The sequence below is a fragment of the Mercurialis annua genome, linkage group LG2 (assembly GCF_937616625.2).
Source record: "Mercurialis annua linkage group LG2, ddMerAnnu1.2, whole genome shotgun sequence".
Classification (NCBI taxonomy): Eukaryota; Viridiplantae; Streptophyta; class Magnoliopsida; order Malpighiales; family Euphorbiaceae; genus Mercurialis; species Mercurialis annua.
This window is the reverse complement of record NC_065571.1, coordinates 48,855,468-48,879,950: the sequence shown is the minus strand read 5'-3', so window position 1 is coordinate 48,879,950 and position 24,483 is coordinate 48,855,468. Positions and strand designations below refer to the sequence as shown.

At 33.2% G+C, this 24,483-nt stretch overlaps 3 protein-coding genes across 5 annotated transcripts; 1 reads left to right on the top strand and 2 right to left on the bottom strand.

The window, feature by feature from the left end:
- Positions 1–10,380: 10,380 nt before the first annotated feature.
- Positions 10,381–12,497, bottom strand: LOC126667229 (beta-amyrin 28-monooxygenase-like). Its single transcript, XM_050360198.2, has 3 exons — positions 11,155–12,497; positions 10,888–11,075; positions 10,381–10,787 (listed from the first exon to the last, which is right to left on the bottom strand). The coding sequence occupies exons 1-3, from the start codon at positions 12,107–12,109 to the stop codon at positions 10,488–10,490; spliced, it is 1,443 nt and encodes a 480-aa protein (XP_050216155.1). The 5' UTR covers positions 12,110–12,497; the 3' UTR covers positions 10,381–10,487.
- A 103-nt stretch (positions 12,498–12,600) lies between these two features.
- On the top strand, positions 12,601–23,182 carry LOC126667228 (uncharacterized). Of its 3 annotated transcripts, XM_056104432.1 has the most exons (20): positions 12,690–12,775; positions 12,968–13,043; positions 13,130–13,357; positions 13,793–13,879; positions 13,985–14,074; positions 14,160–14,286; positions 15,075–15,175; positions 15,337–15,505; positions 15,608–15,729; positions 16,013–16,141; positions 16,223–16,321; positions 16,414–16,471; positions 16,553–16,628; positions 16,703–16,832; positions 18,195–18,352; positions 19,270–19,342; positions 19,472–19,666; positions 19,933–20,026; positions 20,521–21,517; positions 21,807–23,182. In XM_056104432.1, the coding sequence occupies exons 2-19, from the start codon at positions 12,969–12,971 to the stop codon at positions 21,438–21,440; spliced, it is 2,931 nt and encodes a 976-aa protein (XP_055960407.1). In that variant the 5' UTR covers positions 12,690–12,775; position 12,968; the 3' UTR covers positions 21,441–21,517; positions 21,807–23,182. The 3 variants fall into 3 exon arrangements, with proteins under 3 accessions (XP_050216154.1, XP_055960407.1, XP_055960408.1); XM_050360197.2 differs by lacking the exon at positions 21,807–23,182 and having other exon boundaries at positions 12,601–12,775; positions 20,521–21,547; XM_056104433.1 differs by lacking the exons at positions 12,690–12,775; positions 21,807–23,182 and having other exon boundaries at positions 13,134–13,357; positions 20,521–21,547.
- Positions 21,668–22,839, bottom strand: LOC126667230 (basic leucine zipper 9). Its single transcript, XM_050360199.1, has 5 exons — positions 22,723–22,839; positions 22,582–22,648; positions 22,382–22,499; positions 22,080–22,281; positions 21,668–22,005 (listed from the first exon to the last, which is right to left on the bottom strand). The coding sequence occupies exons 1-5, from the start codon at positions 22,837–22,839 to the stop codon at positions 21,802–21,804; spliced, it is 708 nt and encodes a 235-aa protein (XP_050216156.1). The 3' UTR covers positions 21,668–21,801.
- Positions 23,183–24,483: the final 1,301 nt, after the last annotated feature.

Sequence of the window (24,483 nt, the reverse complement as noted above, 5' to 3'; positions counted from 1 at the left end):
ATTGCTTCACAAGCAATTTCGAATTTTAGTGATTTAGTGAATAATAAATTTCGTGATCCTCAAACCAATTGCTTAATGTGTATTTATAGTGATACAATAACACTAGGGTTTGAGACAAATTCGAATTTCAATCTCATTGCAATTCTTACAAGTTTATGTTTATCAAAAACTCCTTTTTGATAATCATCCATATATATTAATTATTTATTGTCTTTAAAAAATAATGAATTAAGGAAAACACTTATCCTTAATTTCGAATTAATATATATTTATTAATATACATATATTACGAATTATATATATATATAATAATTAATCACATTGGGCTTGTACAACCCATAACTGTTTTGGGCCTGTTCTTAGTGTGCGACCCTGTAGGTTCATATAACGTTGGCAGTAGGCTCAAAATCCCTATTTCAGCCCACAAGTCATAAGTGGCCTCTAGCAAGACATTATGACTACCCAAATTATACGAATATCGATAATCCGATTTAACCATTTACAATAATATTTTAATCTCTTTGTCTCTCGATATCCAGATTGAGTATAAGGCATAGTTATGTCATCCTTATAATATTCAATCATTAGTTTCTTGACTCTAAGTAGACTGAAAATGATAACTCCTTATCAATTAGCATGGCCATGCATTTCCTTCAGTCTATCTTCTTCAAGGGGCCCATAGATATCTTACTCAAATAAATGAGGGACAAATTCCTTCTCAGTCACTCACATTTCTCACATAGTTACTTTCATATCCAATGACAATCTATTCTATTATCCTGTTAAAGATAATGTAAGACTGTATCAAAATATGAAACAGCTATGTAGAAATCCATGATGATTTCAAGGTCAAAGGATTATACTAATAGAACTGTAATAAGAATTACTTATAACAGTGATCTATGTAGTATTCTCACAGTGGGTCATCCAGTGCCTTATTTCTCAAATAGCACCTATGATTTGACTTAATATCTCATATACATGATTAGTAAAACATAATCATCAGTCAACATCATACTAGTCTCAATGTTCTATTAAGACTAGGGATATATGGTATATATAATTCTTTTATTAAACCTTAGGGTTCTACTATCAAGTCAACTACTTGATGACCTTAGAAAGAATTAACCATTCAAGTCTTTAATCATTAATATAAAATGATAAAACTGTCAATCAATAAATAACAAAATGATAAAGTCAAAACATGGTCAAACATGATTGACCTAGTGCATATCACTAACAGCATCATGATACAACACCAACACATTGTCCAAATTACAAACCCCGATCTAATTTTGAATCGCATCCGGATTGATCATATGTATTTGTATGAATATTCATAACATTTTTCTTGTATTTCTAACAATTGTTATTGTCTGTAATTACATAAAATATTTAGGCATACGCTAGACGCCTATAAGGTTTAAAATTATTTATATCCTTGCATGTTTAAATTGTTGTATTTGGTATGTTAGTACTTTTTACATACTTTTAAATGTATCACAAATTCAGAATCCATAGGTTAGTTAAAAGATAATCATTCAAATTAGCTCCAAATTAATCAAACTTTAAAAAAAATTAGGGCCATGAAAAATATAATCGGTGGTTATATAGTTATTTAAGATGATAAATCACTAAAATCAACCTCAATTTTACATCCGGTTTACATTTTGTGCATGCGTGTAGGAAAAAATCAATATCATGTTTTTTTTTTGTTTTTTTTTTGACAATCAAAATCTTTCATTAATAATAAAGAGCAGTTACAGGTGTAAGAATTCAGAAAGGGTATAACCGTTTCTAATGACCTGACATGAAACAAGATATAAACCTTGATTCGCAGATCGCCTTACAAAATAAAATCAAAATTACATAACTGCTCTAACACAATAAGATCCAATCTTTTTCTGTCTAACAGAACACTCACAAACTCTTCATGAAAAAACAACAAATCTTTCATATAGAAAGAACAGCAAAACTTTCAAAAAAGAAAGACAATCGCTGTAAAATAGTTATAAAAAAAAACTAATATAACCTATAATGATTTCATCTTCAATCTTGAAAGGTCTTGATCCATCTCTGATTTTTATTTGTATATATATTGAAATTGATGCGCCTCGTCGATAGATTTACCAACCAAAATGAAAAAGATGAAAAAGAGTCGGTCATTTATTTTATTCTACAACAATAAAAAAGAAATGGCTACCGCCAACGGCAAAAATAAACCATTGACGGCAACCGAAGCGAAAAACAAAAGGAAAAACGCTTGACGGCTAGGGTTTCTATTTGAGAGAGAGTATTTGATCTATGTTTTCTTGAGTTATTTGCTTTTACGGACAAGAATTAAGTTAATATCATGTTTTGTTAAAAACAACAAGGTTAGATGTTTGAGGTTGATTTTAAATTTTGTGTATATGTATATATGTGTGCGTGTGCGCGTTATTTATTAAAAACCACAAGGTTAGATGTTTGTCTAGGAATACATGTTTTTTGCTTTCTATGTCAGTCGGCTTGAGTCATATGCTAGTCTAGATTTGTAATACGTGTTTATATTATTTCAAATTTTTCATTTCCAGTCATTTATTTTTAGTATTTCCAATTATTTTGATGTATGTTTATGAGATGAGATGATGTATATGTTGTTTTATGTATAACATAACCATATTAATACCTATGGTATACTTGTTAATCGAACAATTAATAATCTGGTAAATTGTAGAGTTAATTATCTTCACGAATGCAGATCTTTTGATGTGATGCGCGACATTTTATGCATCTATAAGTGAGTGAGATGTCTAGTTAGTGGAAAAAGCATTTTCATCACTTCTAGGTGGCGACTCCACTTTCAGTATATATAAAACCACCAAGTTGTCATAAGTCTAAGTGAACTATATGCAACCTTTCTCGCTTTCATTATATATTGAATAATATAAAGCATAAAATAAAATTCTAACTTGTGACTTAATAATCTTAATATTTCTCATACATGCACATATATATCAAGTCTAAAATATGATAATCTAAGTTAGGAATAACTTGTCATTATGATAAAAAAATATCCAACTAAAATATAAAAGTGCATAAACATTGAATTCTCTTTTTGTTTGTTAGTCATAAACTGTATATATAAAAGTGCACAAAAATTGAATTCTTTTAAACTCTATTTTCTACTTATATAAACTCATGTTAAAAAATGTTATGCCTTTTTTTAAAATTTGCGGATATAATAATATAATGGATTCTAAAAATCAATACATAGAAATATACTTTCAAATTTTATAAATTGCTATCATTATATTAATTAAGAATATAATTAATTTTTATGATAGATTTAAGTGTGTTTATGAAACATAAGAATAGTAGAAGAGTCATTTGGTCAAATGAACAATTTACTTCATTTGTTGATAATTTTATTAGAGGTACTAATATTGATGAGAGTTGAGGTGAATGAGATGACAAAGGATGAATTTGGATAAAAATGAGACGGAACTGGTTAGTTTAGTATTTACCAAAAAAACAACTAAAGTATAAATGAGAGTGGAGGAAAGGGTGGAAAAAATTGGATTAAGATCCTCTCAAGTTGATTGGACGTGACCTGATAATGTTCAATCAATCTACAACATTTTATTACAAAATGAATAATGTAGATTAACTTAACATATTTTATACTTTTTCAATTTACACCATTCATTTTATAATGAATGGTGTAGATTGATTGAACATGATAGGTCATATTCAATGAACTTGAGAGGATCTTGATCCGGAAAAAATTGAAAGGAAAATCAACTGGATTTGAGTGGAATCCTATTACTGGCACAATTACAACGTCAAATGAATACTGTGATATCTATATCTAAATGATCTTTTTAGTAATATAAATAGATTGAAAATTTATCTTTTCATGTTTTTGGAAAACTTCAGTTTTGCTAAATTTCTTGAAAAAAGAATCGGTAAAGAGCTTTAAAAAAAATGTAACAATTTTTTTTTGAGCACTGTGGCCACTATAGATTATGCAGATGCTCCTAGAGTTTTACCTAGTGATCTTGAAGAAATAACACATGATAATGTGATTTCTACACAGCAAAGTGGTTATCTAGAAAATAATTTTAATGATCACCTAAACGACGTGGATAGTGGAGAGTTAAATAATGAGTAATCATTTATTGATTTTCTTTTCGGAACAATCAATTTGAAAATATTAAAAGTGATGCTAACCGAGTAGTAAAAAGTAAAAGAGAATAAATTCTACAACTAGTGGGGGGAAAAGATGAAAAAAAAACTAATAAAAGTAAGAAGATATCGAGTACTGAACAAGTAACCAATATAGTAAGAAAATTGAATGAGGGTATGAAGAAAATTATGAAAAATAAAACTACTACATTATATGGAGTTTTAGGATATCGCCCAGATTGTTCCATTAAAAAAATTATGAAAGATGTTCTTTCTTTCCACAAATGTAAAAGGCTAGCGATACTTATTTTTACGATATTATTGTTGGATCAAAAATCAAAAAGAGAGATGTATAGGATTCTAAAAGATGCTGAAACAAAATGGAAATGGCTTGACTATCATCACTATTTGTGGATGAAAGATTTGTGGAGATCGAGTAATTATATGTATTTTTTATCTATTTAGTTTGTAGATTAAGTTTAACATTTTAGTAGATTAAATGAATTAAGATGTCTGGATTTTGATTGGGTACTTAAGTAGATCGACATTAGATAAAGTCTCTCTCTCTAAAAAATTGCTCCCCCTACTCTCTAGAAAAACTTTATACATCATCACCTTGTTGAGGGTATGAGAAGGTGATTTTTCTGGCTATAGTCGAAAAATCATATTCTTTCCGCCCATATTACTACTTTTAGAGTCTTTATTTTGATTTCAATAAATTTCTTTAGGATGGTTATTTTGATTCGGTCTTTCTTTTAAGTCTAATAAATCTTAAAAGGTCTTATGCGCTCCTCTTTGATTCGATTTTTAGATTTAACAAGAATTCTTAGTGTTTGTTCAATCTTCAAAGTCAAGTTCTTGTAGATCGGGAGGTTTGTGGATCTTAACTTTGTAGATCTAGATGAAGATGTTGGTTGGAAAATATTACGTTTCAACGAATCGAGCGGATCTTCCGTCTTATCGTAAGAAGGAGATCGAAATCCCCGTCCAACTGAACTTGGTTCATCGCTGTGTTAAGTTTACAGATCCATGACTAGATTTATTTTTAATCTTTGCTTGTATCTTGTGTTGTTGCCTTTTATTTGGTTGTTCCATCTTGAAAAGATCATATAGAAAACTCTTGTTATATGACTTTCATCCTTATATTGTAATCTTCATCAATGAATTTATTTTTGGAAAAAAATTAAAATGTCTGAACATGTTTAGGATGGATAAGCATATATTTATTTTACCTTTGCCAAGATCTTGAAAAATATTATGGTTCAGCTGCAAGAATATCAATTTTAGAGAAAGTTGGTATATTATTATTTATTATTTATGTGTGAGCTTCAAATCGACAAGGTCAGGAACGTTTCCACCGATCGGGTGAGACAATTAGTAGAGTATTTTGTGAAATATTAAAGCGAGTGATGCGATTATCAATCGACATAATGAAGTCAAAGGATCCTGCATTTTCTACAGTTCCTCTAGAAATACTTGATGATGGTATATATATGTCTCACTTTTAGGTATTTATTCAAAAAAAATTAGGTTAATGTATATAAAGGTCTAATTATTTATAAAATTATTAACACAAATCTAAAATTTAAAATAGGACCGTATTAGAGCGATTAATGGAACCCATGTATCAGCATGCGTTGAAGAACACAAAATTATTCGATTTATTTGTAGAAAAAGAGTGCATACATAGAATAGTATGACTGTTTATAGTTTTGACATGCAATTTATTTTTATGTTGGCCGGATGGGAAGGTACGTCACAGGATGGACGAAATTTTCAGTGTGCTATTTATAAAAAAGAATTAAATTTTCCTAAAACACCACCAGAAATTGTTTTTAAAATTATTTAAAAACTATAGTTATGATGTTAAAATTATTTTAAAATATTTTTATTTAATAATATATTGATACATATTATATAATAGATGCTGGATATTCACAGATAAAAGGTTTTCTTGCACGTTATAAAAGAATTAGATATCATATGTCTAAATTTCAGAATGGTGGTTGACCTAAGGAATTAAGAAACTTTCAATAGATGGTACTCATCTCTTAGAAGTTGCATTGAGAGAACATTTGGAGTTTGGAAAGCGAGATGAATTTTTTTACGATTTATATCTTCATATCCATTTTGTATACAAAGAAACATTGTTGTTATATCAATGGCGTTGCACTATTATATTCGAGAAAAATTGTAAAGAATCTTGCATTTTTGCACTCAGATCAGAATGCCAACTTTATGCTTTATGATATATTCAATAAATTAAATGAAGATCGATCAAATGAAAATTACGAAGAAAAAGCTGTTCAAACGTAAAAATCAAATTTCTCATAATTTAATGAGAGTAAAAGGTGATTTGTAAGTTAATATTTGTTTATATTTTCAGCATTCAAATAGTTATTTTTTTTTTGAATAATTCATTTGTTTATTTATTTTTGAACTTTTTTATATTTATATAATTTAATTTTAACTCAAAAATTTATGTGTACATTTTAAATTGTATATATTATACAAGAGATGTCTATATCGGTTATTTTACTCATAAACAACGACATCTCAATAAATTTTACCAAACACTATAATATATTAACTACACCTAGCAATTCGTGTCTGCGTGTTATAAACAGGTCAGACCCGTTTAGACACAAAAACAATTAGCCTAAACACGGCACGATTATTAATCGGGTTCGATATACAAAACCCGAACACGATACGAATATTACACGGATTACACGATACGACCCGTATAAACACGTATACCTAAACGTGTTAATAAATCAACCCGTTTAAAGTGACAAATACCATTGTAATTATATATAATATAAAAAAAATGAAGGATTTGAAAACATATAATTTTAAAAATAAATAATATTTAATTAAAACTAGTTAATCGTATTTAAACGGGTTAAGCATGTATAACTCTTTAGACACGAAATTAATCGTATCATAAACGTATTGACCCGTTTATGACCAAAACTTGTTTACAATTAAATCAGAATTCGTTTAGCTTCGTATCGTGTTATTTAATTGTCATGTATAATATCACCTACCAGCTACCATCTGCATTGAACAACTGAACCAAACAAGGCCTCAAAAATAATGACGGAGTCAGAATTTCAACATAGGAAATGCCAAATTGCAATATGTAATATATGGAATAGACAATCTTAAAAATTAGAGGGGTTAAATTGTAAAATATTAAAAAATTGGTGCTAATTTTAACAATCTTATTTATCAATTATTTTTTAACAATCTTAAAAATTTAGAAGGGGTCATGACACTCTCATGCCTCCTCCTCTTTCCGTCATTGCTTAACAACTATTTATTCTAGATGTTGCGGTAATAATTTAATTTAAATTTAAAAAATCAAATCAGTATAGCATTGGTTTACAGTTTTATGGGATCAAATGCCTTAACTAGTTGAGTAAAATTGTTTATGTAAAAGGTTTTAATTGGTATGGTCCATATCTTATTAGTAATTTTTAGAGTAAATTACTTTGAGATCTCTGACATATATCATAGTTAACAGTTTGATATCTCTTATTTTAAAAGTCCATTTAATGGTTTTTCAGTTTCAATTTTATTAACTATTAGGCCCTTCCGTTAATTTTGACATTTACTTTCAAATGATTTAGTAGTCTACTTTTAAATTTTGTAAACGGTTTGATCCAAAATCACTTTTCATTTTAGATACCTCACTTTTAAACGATTTAGTACCTCAGCTTTAGTTCCGTTAAACGATTTAGTCCTTCAAATTAATGAAAGGATCTCTCAATTAACGGAATCAAAACTGAGAGACCATTAAGTAGACTTTTAAAACAAGAAGTATTAAACTGTTAATTATGATGCACCTCAATGACCTCAACGTAATTTACTCTAATTTTTATGCCCTAATATAAGTAGAATAGCTCAATTTAGTTCAAATGGTATAAGCGCTGGGCAGCAAATGTCAATGTCGTGGGTTCAAATCCTCCCACAAGCGCTCACCCTCCCCAATTATAAAAAAAAGTAATTTAAGGCAAAAATTGCCCAAAATTTAAAAATTAAAGCTAAATTTGTCTCATACCGAGAAACCAACTTGTTCAACCGGTTTTTAGAAAGCCTATTGGCCAATTTTATCGGTCCAATTCGATTTTTAGAGATCAATTGGACGAACAACTGGTTAACTTGTTGAATCAATCGGTCCTATTCAATTCTTCAACCACTATTTTAATATAATGTTGAGTTGGAGATTTTTCAATTAATTTATCAAGTTAGTAGAAAATACATATATGATAGGCTAATAGGCTGAAAAAACCCTGATTTTTGTTTTGATTTTCAATTCCACCCCGTTGCAATTTTTTCAATTTTACCCTATTTTGTATTTTTAGTTTTCAATTGCACCATGAGTAGGGGTGAGCAAGAACCGAACCAAACCGAAAAACCGAACCGAACCGAACCGAATTTTGATGTTTGGTTCGGTTTTTCGGTGAAAACGGTTTGGTTCGGTTTCTACTCTAGGTAAAGTTTGGTGTTCGGTGTTCGGTTTGGTTTGAGTGTTTTGAAAACCGAACCGACCGAAAAACCGAATTAACCGAACTTTAATATAAAATATATATTTTTTTTAAAATAATATACATATATACTTATATTTATTTGTTTTTTGTATTTATATCTTAATTATTGTTGATATATAAGTTAATAATTGTTATTTAAACATATATGGAAGTTTATTATACTCTAATTATTTATTATTTCAATTAATTTTAATATAAAAAATTTTAAAAAAATAAAAAGTGGTGAAATTCGGTTTTAACCGAACCGAACCGTACCGAACCGAAATTTTTGGTTTGATTCGGTTCGGTTTTTTCACCTCCAAACTAAAAGTTCGGTTCGGTTCGGTTTGGGAATTTTCCAAACCGAAAACCGAAAAAACCGAAAAATTTCCAACCGAACCGAACCGAACCGACCGATGCTCACCCCTAACCATGAGGCATTCAATTGAACTCTTTTTATTCGGCTAATATTCAAAATAGATTCTTTATATTTATCAAAAAATCTAAATACTTTTTAAAGTTATAAATCATACAAAAAAGCCATTTTCTCAATAAAATAAAAATAAATTAATTAAATTTAAATAAATTAATTTTTTTTAAAAAAAAAAATTGGGAGGAGGAGCATCTCCTCCGGTGAGGAGCAGCTCCTCAGGCAATGAGCTTCTGCTCCTCACCGGAGGAGCATCTGCTCCTCCGGTAAGGAGCAGTCGGAGGAGGAGGAGCTGCTCCTCCTCCCAAAATTTTAAAAAAATACTCCCTCCGTCCCACTTTAGAAGTCCCATTTGACTTTACACACAGATTAAGAAAACATTAATTATTCTTGTCTTTTCATGTTTTTTCATGTTTTGCCCCTATTAATGATAGTGGAATTTTCCATAAAACTCTTTTAAGATAACTAAAATAAGAGTAAAATGGGGTATTCAATGAAAAAGTATTCTAAAAATAGTAATGAGACTTTTTAAATGGGACATCCCAAAATAGAATATGGGACTTCTTAAACGGGACGGAGGGGGTATATTTTATAATTAATTAATTTAAATTTAATTTATTTATTTTTATTTTATTGAGAAGATGGCTTTCCGGTGGTTTCCGATGGTAGGTGATAAGCGGAGTTCGGTCGATTGGTCCGGTGATGGTAGGTCCGATGAAAGCGGAGTGAGGTGTATTAAAAATTAATAATGACTTATAATTAAGATTTTATTATGGATTTATTTGAAACTTTTTTTAATTTAAGGATTTATTGAATTTTTTCCATATAAAAACAAGTATGAAATGATCCTTCAATATATTTGTTTTATATATTTTAATCCTTATGATAAGAAAATTATTTTTTTTTTATCTTAGGGTACAATTGAAAACCAAAAATGCAAAATAGGGTAAAATTGAAAAAATTGCAACGTCAGGGTGGAATTGAAAATTAGAAGAAAGGTCTGGGTTTTTCAACTTATTAGCATATATTATATTGGTCTTGTTTGATTTTTCAATTATATTTTTTGGTAAAAGAGCGGTTTGATGTCCAGAGCTCCCATCACATTTAATTCGAACAAAACTGGGTAAGATTCATTAAGATAATAAAATTCTTTCATGTTTTTGAATTATTCCATACTCGAGCTCGAAATCTTTAGTTAATCGCAGAGGGCATGCTGGTCAAGATTGGAAATGACCGGATAAATAAAAATTTAAATGTACAAAAACCTTAAGATGGATTTGGCCTTCATTAATTAGTGGATACATAGATGCTGCTTAATCATTAATGAATGGAGAAACTAAATTACAGATGAAGTGTTAAAGTTGTAGAGGATAAAGGCGAACCGGAAGGCCTTTGGCTGGCCGTAAAACGGGAAGTCCAATCACTTTCTCATCAGCAAACACCTTCTCCAATCTGAACTTGGTAACCACATTATGCATCAGCACAAGTATTGCAATTCTGGCATACTCTTTGCCAGGACACATATGAGCTCCTCCTCCGAACGGAACATAAGAATAAGGCACTATCGCCTTTCCTTCGAACCTTGATGGATCAAACTTCTCCGGCTCTCGAAAGTATTCTGCACTTCTATGCGTTGCATATGCATTCCAATGCAGCTGTTTCAAGGGCAACTCAACATTAATAAGGTCTCATATCAACTTTAATTATGCATCTTGTCTATGTATTAATGTATGTGTGTATAAATATATTATATACCTTCCAGCCTTTGGGAATCAGGCAGCCAGAATATTTGAAGTCTGCGATGACCTCTCTAAAAGCTCCATTAGCCGGTGGATGGATTCTAAGTACTTCACTTGCCACATTCCATGAATATTTCATCTTCTGTATGTCATCCCAATTCAAAGGCTCGTCTGCTTCTTTTGCTCTTACAATCTCTAATTGCTCTATTCAACCATATCCTTCTAATTAATCATATAACGGCAAAATTTAATTTATCAACATTACTATGTAATGAGTGTTTACCTTTTAAGACAGCATCGTAGACATCAGGCAGCTCGGCTAGATACTTGACCACAAAGGTCATTGCAGTGCTTACATTATCGTACGAGGCGCTTATCAAAGCTAAAATCCTTATTGCCATTTCGGCGTCGCTTCCCGATTGACCCTCCTCTACTAAATGCTGAGACAACATGCCGTGTGATTGTGATATGTCACTCTTCCACTGCTTGATCATAACTTCAAACTCGCCGCGAAGCTGCTTTGCAGCTTTAACGGCACGCCTAAAATTAGTCCCAGGGAGATCAATAGGAAGCGATAGAAGCCCTGTTGAGAAGGGACCAAATGGCTTTTGAAGCTCAGAAATGGCCTTCTCATCATCAATACCTAAAAGCAATCGACAAGCTAATATAAACGTGAGATCTTTAGCAAAAGGGTGAACCTCAACTTCTCGTTTGCCATCCCAACGAGCCTGAAGAAGCTGTTTCGTTTTAGCATCAACAACGGAGACGTAGCTGCGGAGAGTGTCCGGTTTCAGAACAGGGGTGACAAATTTGCGCATTTTCATAGACTCCTCGGCTTTGGATACGTTTTGAGTGTCAAAGAATTTATCGACAGAGCTAGGCCACCAAGGGATGACAAGCTTATTCTCATTGGAGAATATAAATTTGTTGCCCTCGGCAGTGCACAAAAACACAGTAGGTTGGCCGAGCATAGAGGTTTTAAAGAGGTTCCGAGAGTATTTCTTCCTTCGATCGTTGATGAATTTTTCAGGAACCCCGTTTTTCGCTGTGGATAGATATTCTAATGTTTCTCCAATGATGGGCCATCCAGTGCTGCCGGGTGGTTGCTGGACTAGTGCGTCTGATGTTCTGAACTTGAACAGCTTGTGAATGTGAGCTACAAAGTAGAGCAGAACCGGAATTGAGAAAATAGCTGAAACAAGCAGTGAATTATAATTATAAGTGAAGGCAAATTCCATTTTTTCTTTTTGTTAAGGTTGAGATGCTGAATAAAGATTTCAGACAGTATACGTATAAATAAAGCTATGCATGGATGGAGCCAAACATAAGAATCCACAAGAAACAAACGACTCATAGAATATGAAGCTCTCAAAAACATCGGTGAATAAAACAACGGTATACATATGACAATCCCAGGTATCCTTGAGGTCTCTTACATCAATCCCCAATTAGTTTCAACTATAAAACGATACTTTTAAATTTCCCGCGTTTTAAACGGCTGCATACATACTTACGGGAAGCCACAGGCAGTCTTTAAAGTCTTAACAGTCGGCTAATCTCACTCGAACGAGGCCATTTTTAAGCTACGCATTAATTTTATTGAATGAGCATGCTGCTTTTCTCCAATTTCACGCTAAGCCCAACTTTTTGTTAACTTTGAAGATTCGTTTTCTTTTTTGGACAGTGACGTATTAGAGAAGAAAATAGGTGGTCACTAATTACGTATTGGTCCAATTCTTGAAAACTCTTCAAAATGCAAAGTTTCGAAACGTCCAAAATTTGATTTCCAATTCATTAATTCTCACTCTTAACTTTTTTTTTTGGTTTTGTTTGCGATCGTCTCGATATTTTCACAGTTTGTTTCTCAGCTGCCTCTCCCCAATTTCAAAGGCTTGGACATTCAGGTGCGTGAATTTTCTATGTAATTTTTCTCTGTTATTAATTTTGGTAGTGTGATGCTTCCCTTTTCTTTCAGAATTGTTAATTTTGGTGTTCTGATTAGAGAGCATGTTAATTTCAAACATTTTTAATTACAGAATATTAACTCAAATTGATTATTCTTGTGGGCAATTAATAACTGTTCTTGAATCCATTAGGATGGGCTGGGGAAACATTTACAAAAGGCGTGTGAAAGTATTCACAGTGGCTGTAATTATCTATCTGGACTATAAGGTATTGTTTCTCAATTGACTTGTTCTATATATGTGATTTATGTGCCACTTAATTTGTGCCTTTGTTTGATTTTATTTGTTCTGAAGGCAGTGCAGCAAAGAGATAAATGGACTGCAGTTTCCAAACGAGCTGCTTTGTGGGAGAAGGCGCATGAGCGCAATGCTAAGCGTGTCCTCAGCTTGATAATCGAGTTGGAAGGTTTGTGGGTAAAACTTGGACAGTACTTATCCACACGTGCTGATGTACTTCCTCACGCATATATATCTCTTCTTATGAAGCTACAAGACTCTCTTCCTCCTCGTCCCTTGCAAGAGGTTATAGTCTTTGCTTAATGAACGATGGAAGTCCTTGTATCATTGTTGTTTACCTTAAATCATTTTGCATGGTGATAAGTGGAATGTAATTTAATGGATTGAATGTTAATTAAAATACATAAATGGAACTTTTATTTGGAAGAGGACTTAAATAGTCAATGAAGCTACTAAAGTTTAAATTTATCCAGCCTGTAAAGAATGCATGTTGAAGGGCTTGTCTAAATTAAGTGGAAGAAGTAACTTGGTGAATATCATGTGCTAGTTCTTTTGTTTATTAGATTAGTAAAACCTAGCTGAGTTTATAAATTGAGTAATTGACAATCGCATGAAAAACAGACAAAATGGAGCCTTTCTTCTAAGTTTTTCAGTTTTCTGTTTCTCAGGAGTAAACTATTGAAACTTGTGCATATTCATTATAAAGTTTCTATTCTGCAGGTTTGTCAGACTATACAGAAAGAATTGGGGAAACCCATGGATGATCTTTTCTCAGATTTTAACCAAATTCCTTTGGCAACAGCATCAGTAAGCTTGCACACAGCATGATAAGTGTGCTATTGTTCTTCTCCTGAGGTATAGCGAGAGTGAGTACACTTTGGATTATTATATTGTTTCCTTGTCTATGTGCAGATAGCACAAGTCCATCGTGCAACGTTGCTTAACGGGCGGGAAGTGGTTGTTAAAGTTCAGCATGAGGGCATAAAGGCAATCATATTGGAGGTTCTGCATTCTTTGGCCTGTACTCCATTCTAATAAAGAGTAAAGTTGCTACTATATGGCTTATGTTTATGCTATTGTTTTGCAGGACCTAAAGAATGCCAAATCAATTGTTGACTGGATAGCATGGGCAGAACCACAGTATGATTTTAATCCTATGATTGACGAGTGGTGCAAAGAAGCTCCAAAAGAACTTGATTTCAATACTGAAGCTGGTATGTCCTGGTTAGTTGGATAATAATTATCTTGAAGAAATCTAGTCACTTCTTGCCATGGCAGAATAGGTTTCTGCTTTCACTAATGAATGAATGCACTTTTGTGGGAAGTTTCCATACAAAAAAGCAAAGTGACTTATTTTGAGATTCTCGCCATTGATGAGCATTTTAAGTTTCTGTGCAATTTGTTTGAGCATAGGGCTAGTGGCGAGTTGGAATTAGCAATTCAACAGCAATAATATGATGATGATAGTTGACACTAATGTTAGCAGAGGGCGGAGTAGTGAATATGTAGTTGTATTGCATTCGCATAAAAGTTTGGGCATCATGGTGATTGCAGATGGCTAAATGATATGTAAACTGAAGGTTGCAGCTCCACATTATGCAGGCAGAAGTAGTGCAGTAGTGGTGAAGTGACTTTTATCAATTGTGGCTACAGTTCTGGTGGATGGATATGCCAGCTCAGTGGTAATTCCCCAGTGGTAGGTTTGGAGGTTATAGAGATGAAAGGTGTTTGGAAATGATTTAATGGTTGCAATGTTATGCATATGGATGCTACTTCGAATTGTGCATGTTTGGGTACCTGAGACTTTAAGTGCACTCTTTATGAGATTTTCAATGGAATATAAAATGATAGGAATTTGGAATCCCTCAACTCCTTTCTACCCTAAATTTCTCCTTTCAATTTTCATTTTCGACAGCTTTCTGTTTATCTCGACTTTCTAGCATACTCTTTCTTTTGCATTTTCTATTTTATTGTCAGTGATCTTTATATCTGCATTCTGCAGAGAATACCAGAACTGTGTCCAGTAATCTCGGCTGCAGAAACAGAAACCAAGATAGCAAGCATGCCAATCAAGTGGATGTTCTGATTCCAGAGGTTATTCAGGTAGTTTTCTCTTTTGACATTTCAAGTAACAATTGTGCCTGCTAAAGTGCAGACATTACGTGGTAATGTTAGAAGCACTTGATATAATTATTCGAGAATGCTATTAATCTTGTCAATATGTATCCTACTAAGTTCACTTGTCAAATTTGTAATTTAAACAGTCAAGTGAAAAAGTCCTACTTCTAGAGTATATGGATGGAATTCGCTTGAATGACCGTGAATCTCTTGAAGCTTATGGTGTTGACAAACAAAAGGTCGTTGAAGAAATAACACGAGCCTATGCTCATCAAATATATGTTGATGGATTTTTCAATGGTGACCCTCATCCTGGTACTTTATTGTGATTTATCTCTTAAATTCTTCTGGTGTAGCTTACAGACTATTCTCCTTCCTCTTTTTTGGGCATCTTCAATATTGTATTTTATATTGCAGGAAATTTCCTGGTAAGCAAGGAGCCTCAACATCGTCCAGTTTTACTTGATTTTGGACTTACAAAGAAAGTATCTTCTTCTATGAAACAAGCGCTAGCAAAAATGTTTCTTGCATCTGCTGAGGTTTGTTAAGTTTTCTTTCTTTATTTCTTCTCATACAAAACCAGTAATGTATGATGATTGTAGAGCATTATAATAGTTCCTTTTATTAATACAGCCAATTGCTACTGCAATCCTCTGTCTGTTGCATAAGCTGTGTTTTTATTCTCCCTACTCTAGGACCTTAGCCAACTGCCATTGTTCCATATTCACAATTATTTTTATTATTAATAAATATGTCTAGATTGTTCAAGCATTTGCTCTTCTTTTATGCATCATGCAATAATTTTAAATCTCTATGCTACAGGGGGACCATGTAGCCCTTTTGTCTGCCTTTTCAGAAATGGGGCTCAAGCTACGCCTCGACCTTCCGGATCAAGCTATGGAAGTAACAAACGTGTTCTTCCGTACTTCAACGCCAGCGAATGAAGCTTTTGTGAGTACACTGCGCTTTCCTTAAATTATTTTGGAATTTCAGGTAGTACTATCATATAAAAATAACGATAATCTTGTTCAGGAAAACATGAAATCTTTGGCCAAGCAAAGATCAAAAAACATGAAGGTGATACAGGAAAAGATGAAGCTCAGCCAAAAAGAAGTTAAACGCTTTAATCCAGTAAGTCCTAGTGTCTCATTCCTTCACTTACGCGTTTCGTGATCTGTTTATTGAGCACTGCATTTACATGTGGTAATGAACATTTGTTTCAGGTCGATGCATTTCCTGGAGATATTGTAATATTTTCTCGGGTCCTTAATCTCTTGAGAGGTCTGTAGTAAAATCTCTTTTTGTTGACTTGTTCGGAAAGAAATACTTTTTTCTTAGTTATGCATGGATTTATGAATTTAGGGTTGTCATCAACAATGAATGTCCGTATCATATATCAAGAGATCATGAGACCATTTGCGGAATTTGCTCTGCAAGGGTGAGTCTTAGACACTATTTTTTTAATGGCTTTGTGTCTCTATCTGCACGGTTAACTGTTTATTCAATGTTCAGAAACATCAATAAGGGACCAACAGTGAATCCGTCATGGATCCATAACACACCTGTTCATTCAGATGTAGAGGCAAAGTTGAGGCAGCTCTTAATTGAGCTGGGAATTGAAGACAAAATACTTGGAATCCAGGTCGGCATATTTACTCAGCTGTTTGTATGACAGAATGATAATTTTGCTTTCCACTTTATGGTTGTGTATGTGAAAATGAAGCTGACATTATTTCTCTTATTGACATTGAAGAAAACCACAGATGGAGAGAATGCAATAGGAAAAAATGAAACTAAAAGAAATAAAAAATCGGAATATATGTAGTTTACTATGGATTTATAAAGGGTTAATTACATATAAAATCATGACCTTTGCGCCAAGTTTCAAAAATAACATAACCTTTGAAACGTGTCAATTATAAACACCACCTTTCTTTTTTTTTTTCAAAAATAACATCGGCGATTTTTAGTGGCATTTTTGCTGACGTGGCATGATACGTGGCAGACCCATCGGCTGTCCAAGTCATCAAAATTTCACCAAAAAATGTGTCCATGATGAAATTGAAAAAAAATGAAAGGTGGTGTCTATAATTGATACGTTTTAAAGGTAATGTTATTTTTGAAACTTGGTGTAAAGGTTATGATTTTATATGCAATTAACCCATTTATAAATCATGCTTTCCTGAAAAAGTTGCTTCAAAAAAATTCAGAAGCATTGCTAATAATTAAAGTAACAATGGCTTTAATGCTGAAAAACAAGCCTGAACGTATTTTTGGGGCTTGCTTGAATGGTTACTATGCAAATTATGCTCGCTGAAGGCATACAAATAGTTGAAACTTATCAGAATCCTGTTTAAAGGAGCAGCTCATCTTCAAAACGATCTGAGTTGAGATTAACCAGCAATATTATAATCCTTGTTAAGTTAGCTGAACTTTCTGCGTTTCTGTTAAATTGCTTCATTTATTTTTGGGTAAGGTCAAAAAACATGCTTGCGGCTTAGCACGTTTCAGTTATAAGTATATTTTCCAACAAATTAGTGTATGTGGTTTCTAGTATTATCGAAATTAATTATATTGCCACAACATTGATATTTCTGATGTGGCACTTACTTGGCAGAAGAGGAAGGTGTGCCTGTTCACAAAAAAGTGTCCTACATCAGTGTCAAATTAGCAAAAAAGAACATTTCATCAAAAGGTGTGTCATGTTAGAAGGTGGTGTGCCACATCAGTGCCGTATAATAAAAAAAACTAACAGCATGAAGGAAATATATTTGGTTCTGATAGTGGCAAAAAGCACATAGTGACTTATTAACAAAAAACCACGTACCTGAAGTTGAAAAAAATACTGTACCCCAAAAACATTTGTTGAACCTTTCCCTTTAATCTAAAATGGACAAACTAACAGTTAGCTAACCTGTAATTTGTGATGCTCTGACATAACCAATTTACTAACTGGCTTAGATATGTAATAGTATTCTGATAATTTAAATAATTGTGTCTTAAGGTATGCGCCTACAAAGACGGGGAGGTCATTATTGATACTGCTGCGGGTGTCCTCGGAAGATATGATCCTCGCCCAGTTCAGCCTGATAGCCTTTTTCCTGTTTTTTCTGTAACAAAGGGAATCACAGCAGGAATGCTACATTGGATTGTTGAGAAAGGGTATGTAATAATAATTTGACTGCAAAGACTTTTAAAAGGATCACCCCGGTCCCTTAACCTGTGACTCACGGTCAAGTAACTCACTCTTAGCCATTTTGATCATTAAGGACAATACTTTATATTTTTAGGTCAACTAAGGACAATACTCTTTTTCCAGGTCAATTAAGGACAAAATTGAGTCATTCCGGTCCCTAAACTTGTTCTTATTGTACAATTTCATCCTTAATTGACCTAAAAATATAGAGTTTTGTCCTTAAATGATCAAAATAGCTGAGAGTGAGTTATTTGATCCCGAGTCACAAGTTCAGTGACCGGGTTGACCCTTTACTCCTTTTAATGCTTCAAAATTCTGTTACAGTATTGGGGAAAAGATTGGTTGAACTCTATAATTTTTGTTCCCATAATTTCTGCCCGATGTTTTTATTAACAAACTTATACTTCTAATTTAACATTTTTAAGCTCTTGCTGAAAGATGTTTAAGTAGTATGTATCCTGATTCCTGACAACTCTAATATGAAAAATGTTGATTAGGATACTGATTTTACCAAATGAAATGATTTAGAAATTCTGATGAAGTATGATGCTCTATGGTTTAAATGGATTATGAATGTTTTATCTCATATATATATATATATATATATATATATTATTGATATCCTATGTTTGAAGATTATTGCCTCTGATATATATTATTGATATCATATTCAGCATATTACTAGAGTTTTGAAAATGACAATTTTAATTGTAGAATTTCAGCACGATATTAAAAATTGAATCATTGCACCATTGATATATTCTTGATTTAATGGTCAGTGCAAATTATATGGCAGTTGTCATGTCAGGTCTTGGAAGTTCTTGAATAGTTGAATTACAAATAGATTGTAACTTCTTACAAATTATGCTGTCTTATCTTGCAGAATACTCAAGCTCGACGATAATATTGCAAATATTTGGCCAGAATTTGGAATAAACGGAAAAGATGTTATAAAGGTATGATATTTTGTTTTAAGTTTTCTAAATCCAATTACCATCATACCATGTGAAGTTTGCTAATATCTGTTTTTGGAACTGAGAAGTATTCTAATATTTAATGTGTTGCTTATTTGTGTTCTCCGTTAGGTCCACCATGTACTCAACCATACGTCTGGCTTGCATAATGCCTTGTCAGACCTTAGTGGAGAAAACCCTTTGCTACTGTGCGAGTGGGATGAATGCCTGAACCGGATTTGTCAGTCAGTACCTGAAACAGAGCCTGGCAATGAGCAGTTATACCACTATCTATCTTTTGGTTGGTTGTGCGGTGGAATAATTGAGGTATTACTTCATACTTACTATGTATGTACCAGGAGTTTCAAGGTCTGAAAATGAAGTTTTAAACTGGTCTTAAGCGAGCTTCTATATGCATTTTAATCATCAACTACTCAATTGGGTGTATGTCTACATAGTCGGATGTGGCTACTTGGATGGGAATTTTAGATTTTGATATGCTTTTCTGGAATTGAATGGTCAATAACTCACGAATGAATTTTACAAGGAGTCTTATCTGTTCTGTAATTAATATTGTTAATTAAATGAAACAGCGCGCCTCTGGAAAGAAGTTTCAGGAGATCCTTGAAGAAGCAATCATTCGGCCCCTCAAAGTTGCAGGCGAATTATATGTTGGAATTCCGCCTGGTATGTGATGCGTTACTCGAATTTACCTATATGTGCTTGACAAACAAACCCTCTATACTTTAGGCTTAGGCTTAATCATAAAAAAATACCCCACCTTTTTTGACATTTTCGTTTATGGTCAAAACTTTCAAAATCGTCAATTTTAGCTCATTTCTCAATTTTCCGTTTCAATTCTCAGCCAGTTGTTTAAATTGGAGTGGAAAAAAGTTCAAACTAGACCTTCATGTTTGAAATTCTTGATGGCAAAAAGGCAAATTGGAACAATATAAAGCAATATGAAGGGCATATTTGAACAATATGAAGCAATATGGCTACAATTGAAACTGAAAATTGAGAAATAAACTAAAATTGACGATTTTAAAAGTTTAGGCCATAAACGAAAAAAGCTGAAAAGGTGGGGTATTTTTGGATGATTAAGTCTTTGGCTTATGGCAATTGTCACATTTGACTGTCCCTAGAAATTTTCTCTATAATCCTTCGATGGATCTCTCCAGGTGTGGAATCTCGACTTGCAACTTTAACGGTAGAGATGAATGACATTGGAAACCTTGCCGAGATGAGAAGTCGTCCCGACTTGCCATCTACCTTCCAGCCAAGTAACATTGGCCAATTATTAACTACAGTACCTGCTTTATTTAACATGCTAATGGTGCGGCGTGCAATCATACCTGCTGCAAACGGACATTGCTCAGCCCGTGCTCTTGCACGCTATTATGCAGCCCTTGCTGATGGGGGCGTAATCCCACCACCACATACCTCTTTCACCAAGCCAGCTCTTGGCAGCCACCCCCATGTATCTGAGTTTTCTTCCATCAAAACCTCTAAAAAGCAAAAAGGTAGAAATAAGGTGGCGGCGGCATCTTCAAAGAACAGATCCAATGATTGTGACAAATTAAGGAACTGTGGTAAAGATTCGAAGGATGATGATGACAGTGGAATGGGTAGCAATAATGGTTACTCCAGGCTTGCTACTGATCGCAAAAGTAGCAGCAGCAGTAATACTAGTGCTGCTGAGAGCTTTGCAAGCAGAGATGATGGCGAAAAGGAGAATGTTATGAGGATATTTAACAACTGTAGAGTTCATGACGCTTTTCTGGGAGTGGGCGAGTATGAAAATTTGACTTACCCAGATGGAAAATTCGGATTAGGGTTTGTGAGAAATAGATCAAAGGATGGATATTTAATTGGTTTTGGACACTCGGGTATGGGGGGATCCACAGGTTTTTGTGACATTGAAAACAGGTTTGCTATTGCAGTGACAGTGAACAAGTTGTCATTCGGTAGTGTGACTCGGAAAATCGTTCAGCTTGTGTGTTCAGAGCTAAATGTCCCAATACCACAAGAGTTGTCAATTTCTTCTAATGAAAGAGGATCTGATTCAAAGTCAAATGCGGAGAAACCATTGATTAACTAAACTCAAGAACCACTCTTCTCTTTGTTTGACGGCATACAAAAGAATTAATTGTACAGACATTTTGGCAAACGCAATTGGTGAGCAAATCATTTTATATGCTTGCTGCATTTCATGGTATACGTAGATACATAACTCAATTAAATTATACACAAATTTGCACCTTTCAATAACTTTAGAATTACTATTTCCTGCTAAGTGAGTATTTAGAAAGGTTAATCACAGATGGATACTGAAATCTTGAAGTTAGTTCATTTTTCTTGATAGAACATAACTTATTTTTATTATTTTTCATAGTTCTAATACATTTTTAGTTTAAGATTGTTGGTACCACCATCTAGTGGTGATTAACTTTTTACTTAATCTAAGGCCAAAGCTCGGAGACAGCGTCACTGGTCAATACAGGAGCAGTATTTGTGATATTATGATGAGAATCAAGTCCAGCTGAGAGTAGTCCGTTGATAGTGACGGTTGGTGATACTCTTGTTAGATTGTGGAGAGGTTGATGAGTCTGATTCAAACTAGAGCTTAAAGAACCTCGAGTCACCATATCTTCAGCCAACTTCACCTGTATTATATATGATAGAATCACAATCACCATTTAGGAAGCAATTATATATATGTATATATAGTAAACCAGACCTTGGCTCTGAGAGCTTCAACATCAGATTTAAGGATACGATGATTGGTGTCAGCCTGACAGCATTGTTGAGCAGCATCTGAAAGCTGCTTGAAGAGAGAGGCATTTTCTCCGGTGAGTTGATCCACATGGGATTCAAGATCTTGTAAATGAGCTTGTTTTCTTTTTCTCGATCGTCTGGCTGACTCCCGGTTTGAAACCATCCTGCCAATGTATAGTATTGTCATTGGCATGCTCTAATATAGGCTGTAGAGTGTAGGGTGTAGATATAAATGGCAGCAGATTAAGGAGGAAGCAAACAAACCTTCGGATGCGTCTCAAATCAAGAGGACCAACTTCATCATCTTCGCAATCTGATTGGTCGTCGAGTGAAGATACACTTGTTTTAGTATTATGGTTAGCTGAGATCGGACTGCTGCCAACTGATCCATTCATGCATATATAGGTACGTTAGATAAGCAACTTGTACCACAAACTGAAGACTAAATATGTTTGAATGCTTACCGGTGGTATTTGGTGACCCAAAAAGGAAATCTGCAACTCCACAACTTGACAAACTATTCATCATCTCCTGCATTTACAGAACGATCCAAATGAAAACGAGCCAGAAATGAATATGCGCAGGTAGTAAGAAAAAAAAATGACCTCGTGTTTGAAGGGGAAAGCAGAAGAAACAAAATCATCAAGCAGATCCCCACAAAACACAAAACCATCTTGTAAGGAAACTTGTGATTCACTTGTCTTCATCGTTTTTCTATCCATCAATTATTATTTAGTTGGGCGGATTCGACTAGAAATGCTATGCTTACACACAAGACTACCCGATCTTCATGACGGAATGGAAAAAAATTCTTATGACTACTTCATAAACATATATGTGAAATGTGTGAGAAAGAGGGGGGGAAGGGAATTGAATGAATGTTGGGTTACTATATAGTATAGGAAAGAATTAAAAGTATTTGAATCGATATGAAAGGTAAGGTAAAGGACAAAAGTAACAGCAGAGGATGATTTGGACTGCCACTCACCGACCTTTGGGTTGGGACAAAGTTGGTGATTTCTTTTACAATATAGTATGCATTTAGCTTTTGATTGCTTTAGACAACCCATGCCATGACCTAACTTTACTTTTCTAGTTAGTTTTCTTGGTCATTAAGGTGCCAAAGCAGTGGTTTATTAAAACATAAATGAGCATCACAACTTGACCAAAACTTCATCAATCTTTCTTTTTAGCTCAAGCTATAGTTGTTTTAAGTTGATTTTAAATTCCCAAATAATTTGACCTTGCGGAACTTACAATCTTAGAAAGGATATACTATGGTAGAAACCCTCTACAATAACATGTAATGAAGAGATAGATCGAGTCTAATGATTAGTCTCTTCGCCATACTAAATCAGACTTTAACAAACATTTTAACTTCTTATTTCACTTACGAGTTAGAACAATCTTGAACAAATGCATAATTGTTTATCTCGCAAAATTTATTAGTATTTTCTAATTTTGTTTTATCTCTCATGAGTGTCTGGTGGTTGTGAGAATTCAATGATTACTTGGTTACACTATAATTCTCTAGTAAAAATTACTTGGTGATTTTAATTAGCCAAATTGTATACTTGTTATTTTTTTCTCATTTTAATAAAATATCATTATACAAAAATTCCAAACACATTTGACACAGTTCCCTCAAATTATTCATACAAATAGCCTAACATATACATAAATTTAGGTTTTTCTCTACTGACCACAACTCTCAGGAGGGTGTTGCTATTCTAGCTGAGCGCGGATCAAGTGCAACAACGTTGACAACTTGGAAGCAACTTGATGTGTAAGTGCTGTTTTTCAAAAAACTTAAATATCAAATTGTCCCTTTAACTTGTAAACAATAGGCAATTAATATATAAATTAACTTTGTTGGCAAATTAATACACGAACTTAATGATTATGTGCAATTAGTACATTTTGGCAAATTAACTTACAAATTAAGGGGGTAAATTGTCGATTTAGAATACAATTAACTTACAAATTAAAGGGGCAAATTGTCAATAATCACCAAATTCGTGTACTAAGTCCTTTTCAAAAAGCTAAAGACTTTAATCACACAATATATCACCCTTTTATTGTGTTTATTAACCAAAATACTTTATAGACTAGGCTTAATTACTTAAAAACCACTCACCTTGAACTTTTTTTTCGTTTATACCCTGATCTAGGAAAAAGTTCATTTATACCCTGACGTATGTATTTATGTTTCACCTCTACACCGAGGCACTAAATTAACCTCTTTTCATTAAGAAAAAAGTTTAAAAAAGTTCTTCATTTTTAACCTAAGCTAATTAGAGATTAATTAGAAATGAATTTTTCTCTAAATGAAGGACTATTTTGAACTTTTTTTAAAATGAAAAGAG

Excerpts from the sequence above, each read along its gene's own strand:
- LOC126667228 (XM_056104432.1), top strand. The coding sequence starts at position 12,969 with ATGGGCTGGGGAAACATTTACAAAAGGCGTGTGAAAGTATTCACAGTG. Across the intron at positions 15,176-15,336 it reads TGATTCCAGAGGTTATTCAG|TCAAGTGAAAAAGTCCTACT; the intron begins GTAGTTTTCTCT and ends TAATTTAAACAG. Across the intron at positions 15,730-16,012 it reads TGTTTCTTGCATCTGCTGAG|GGGGACCATGTAGCCCTTTT; the intron begins GTTTGTTAAGTT and ends TCTATGCTACAG.
- LOC126667229 (XM_050360198.2), bottom strand. The coding sequence starts at position 12,109 with ATGGAATTTGCCTTCACTTATAATTATAATTCACTGCTTGTTTCAGCT. Across the intron at positions 11,076-11,154 it reads CTACGATGCTGTCTTAAAAG|AGCAATTAGAGATTGTAAGA; the intron begins GTAAACACTCAT and ends ATGGTTGAATAG. Across the intron at positions 10,788-10,887 it reads TGATTCCCAAAGGCTGGAAG|CTGCATTGGAATGCATATGC; the intron begins GTATATAATATA and ends CCCTTGAAACAG.
- LOC126667230 (XM_050360199.1), bottom strand. The coding sequence starts at position 22,839 with ATGGATAGAAAAACGATGAAGACAAGTGAATCACAAGTTTCCTTACAA. Across the intron at positions 22,649-22,722 it reads CTTTCCCCTTCAAACACGAG|GAGATGATGAATAGTTTGTC; the intron begins GTCATTTTTTTT and ends CTGTAAATGCAG. Across the intron at positions 22,006-22,079 it reads TTGAAGCTCTCAGAGCCAAG|GTGAAGTTGGCTGAAGATAT; the intron begins GTCTGGTTTACT and ends TATATAATACAG.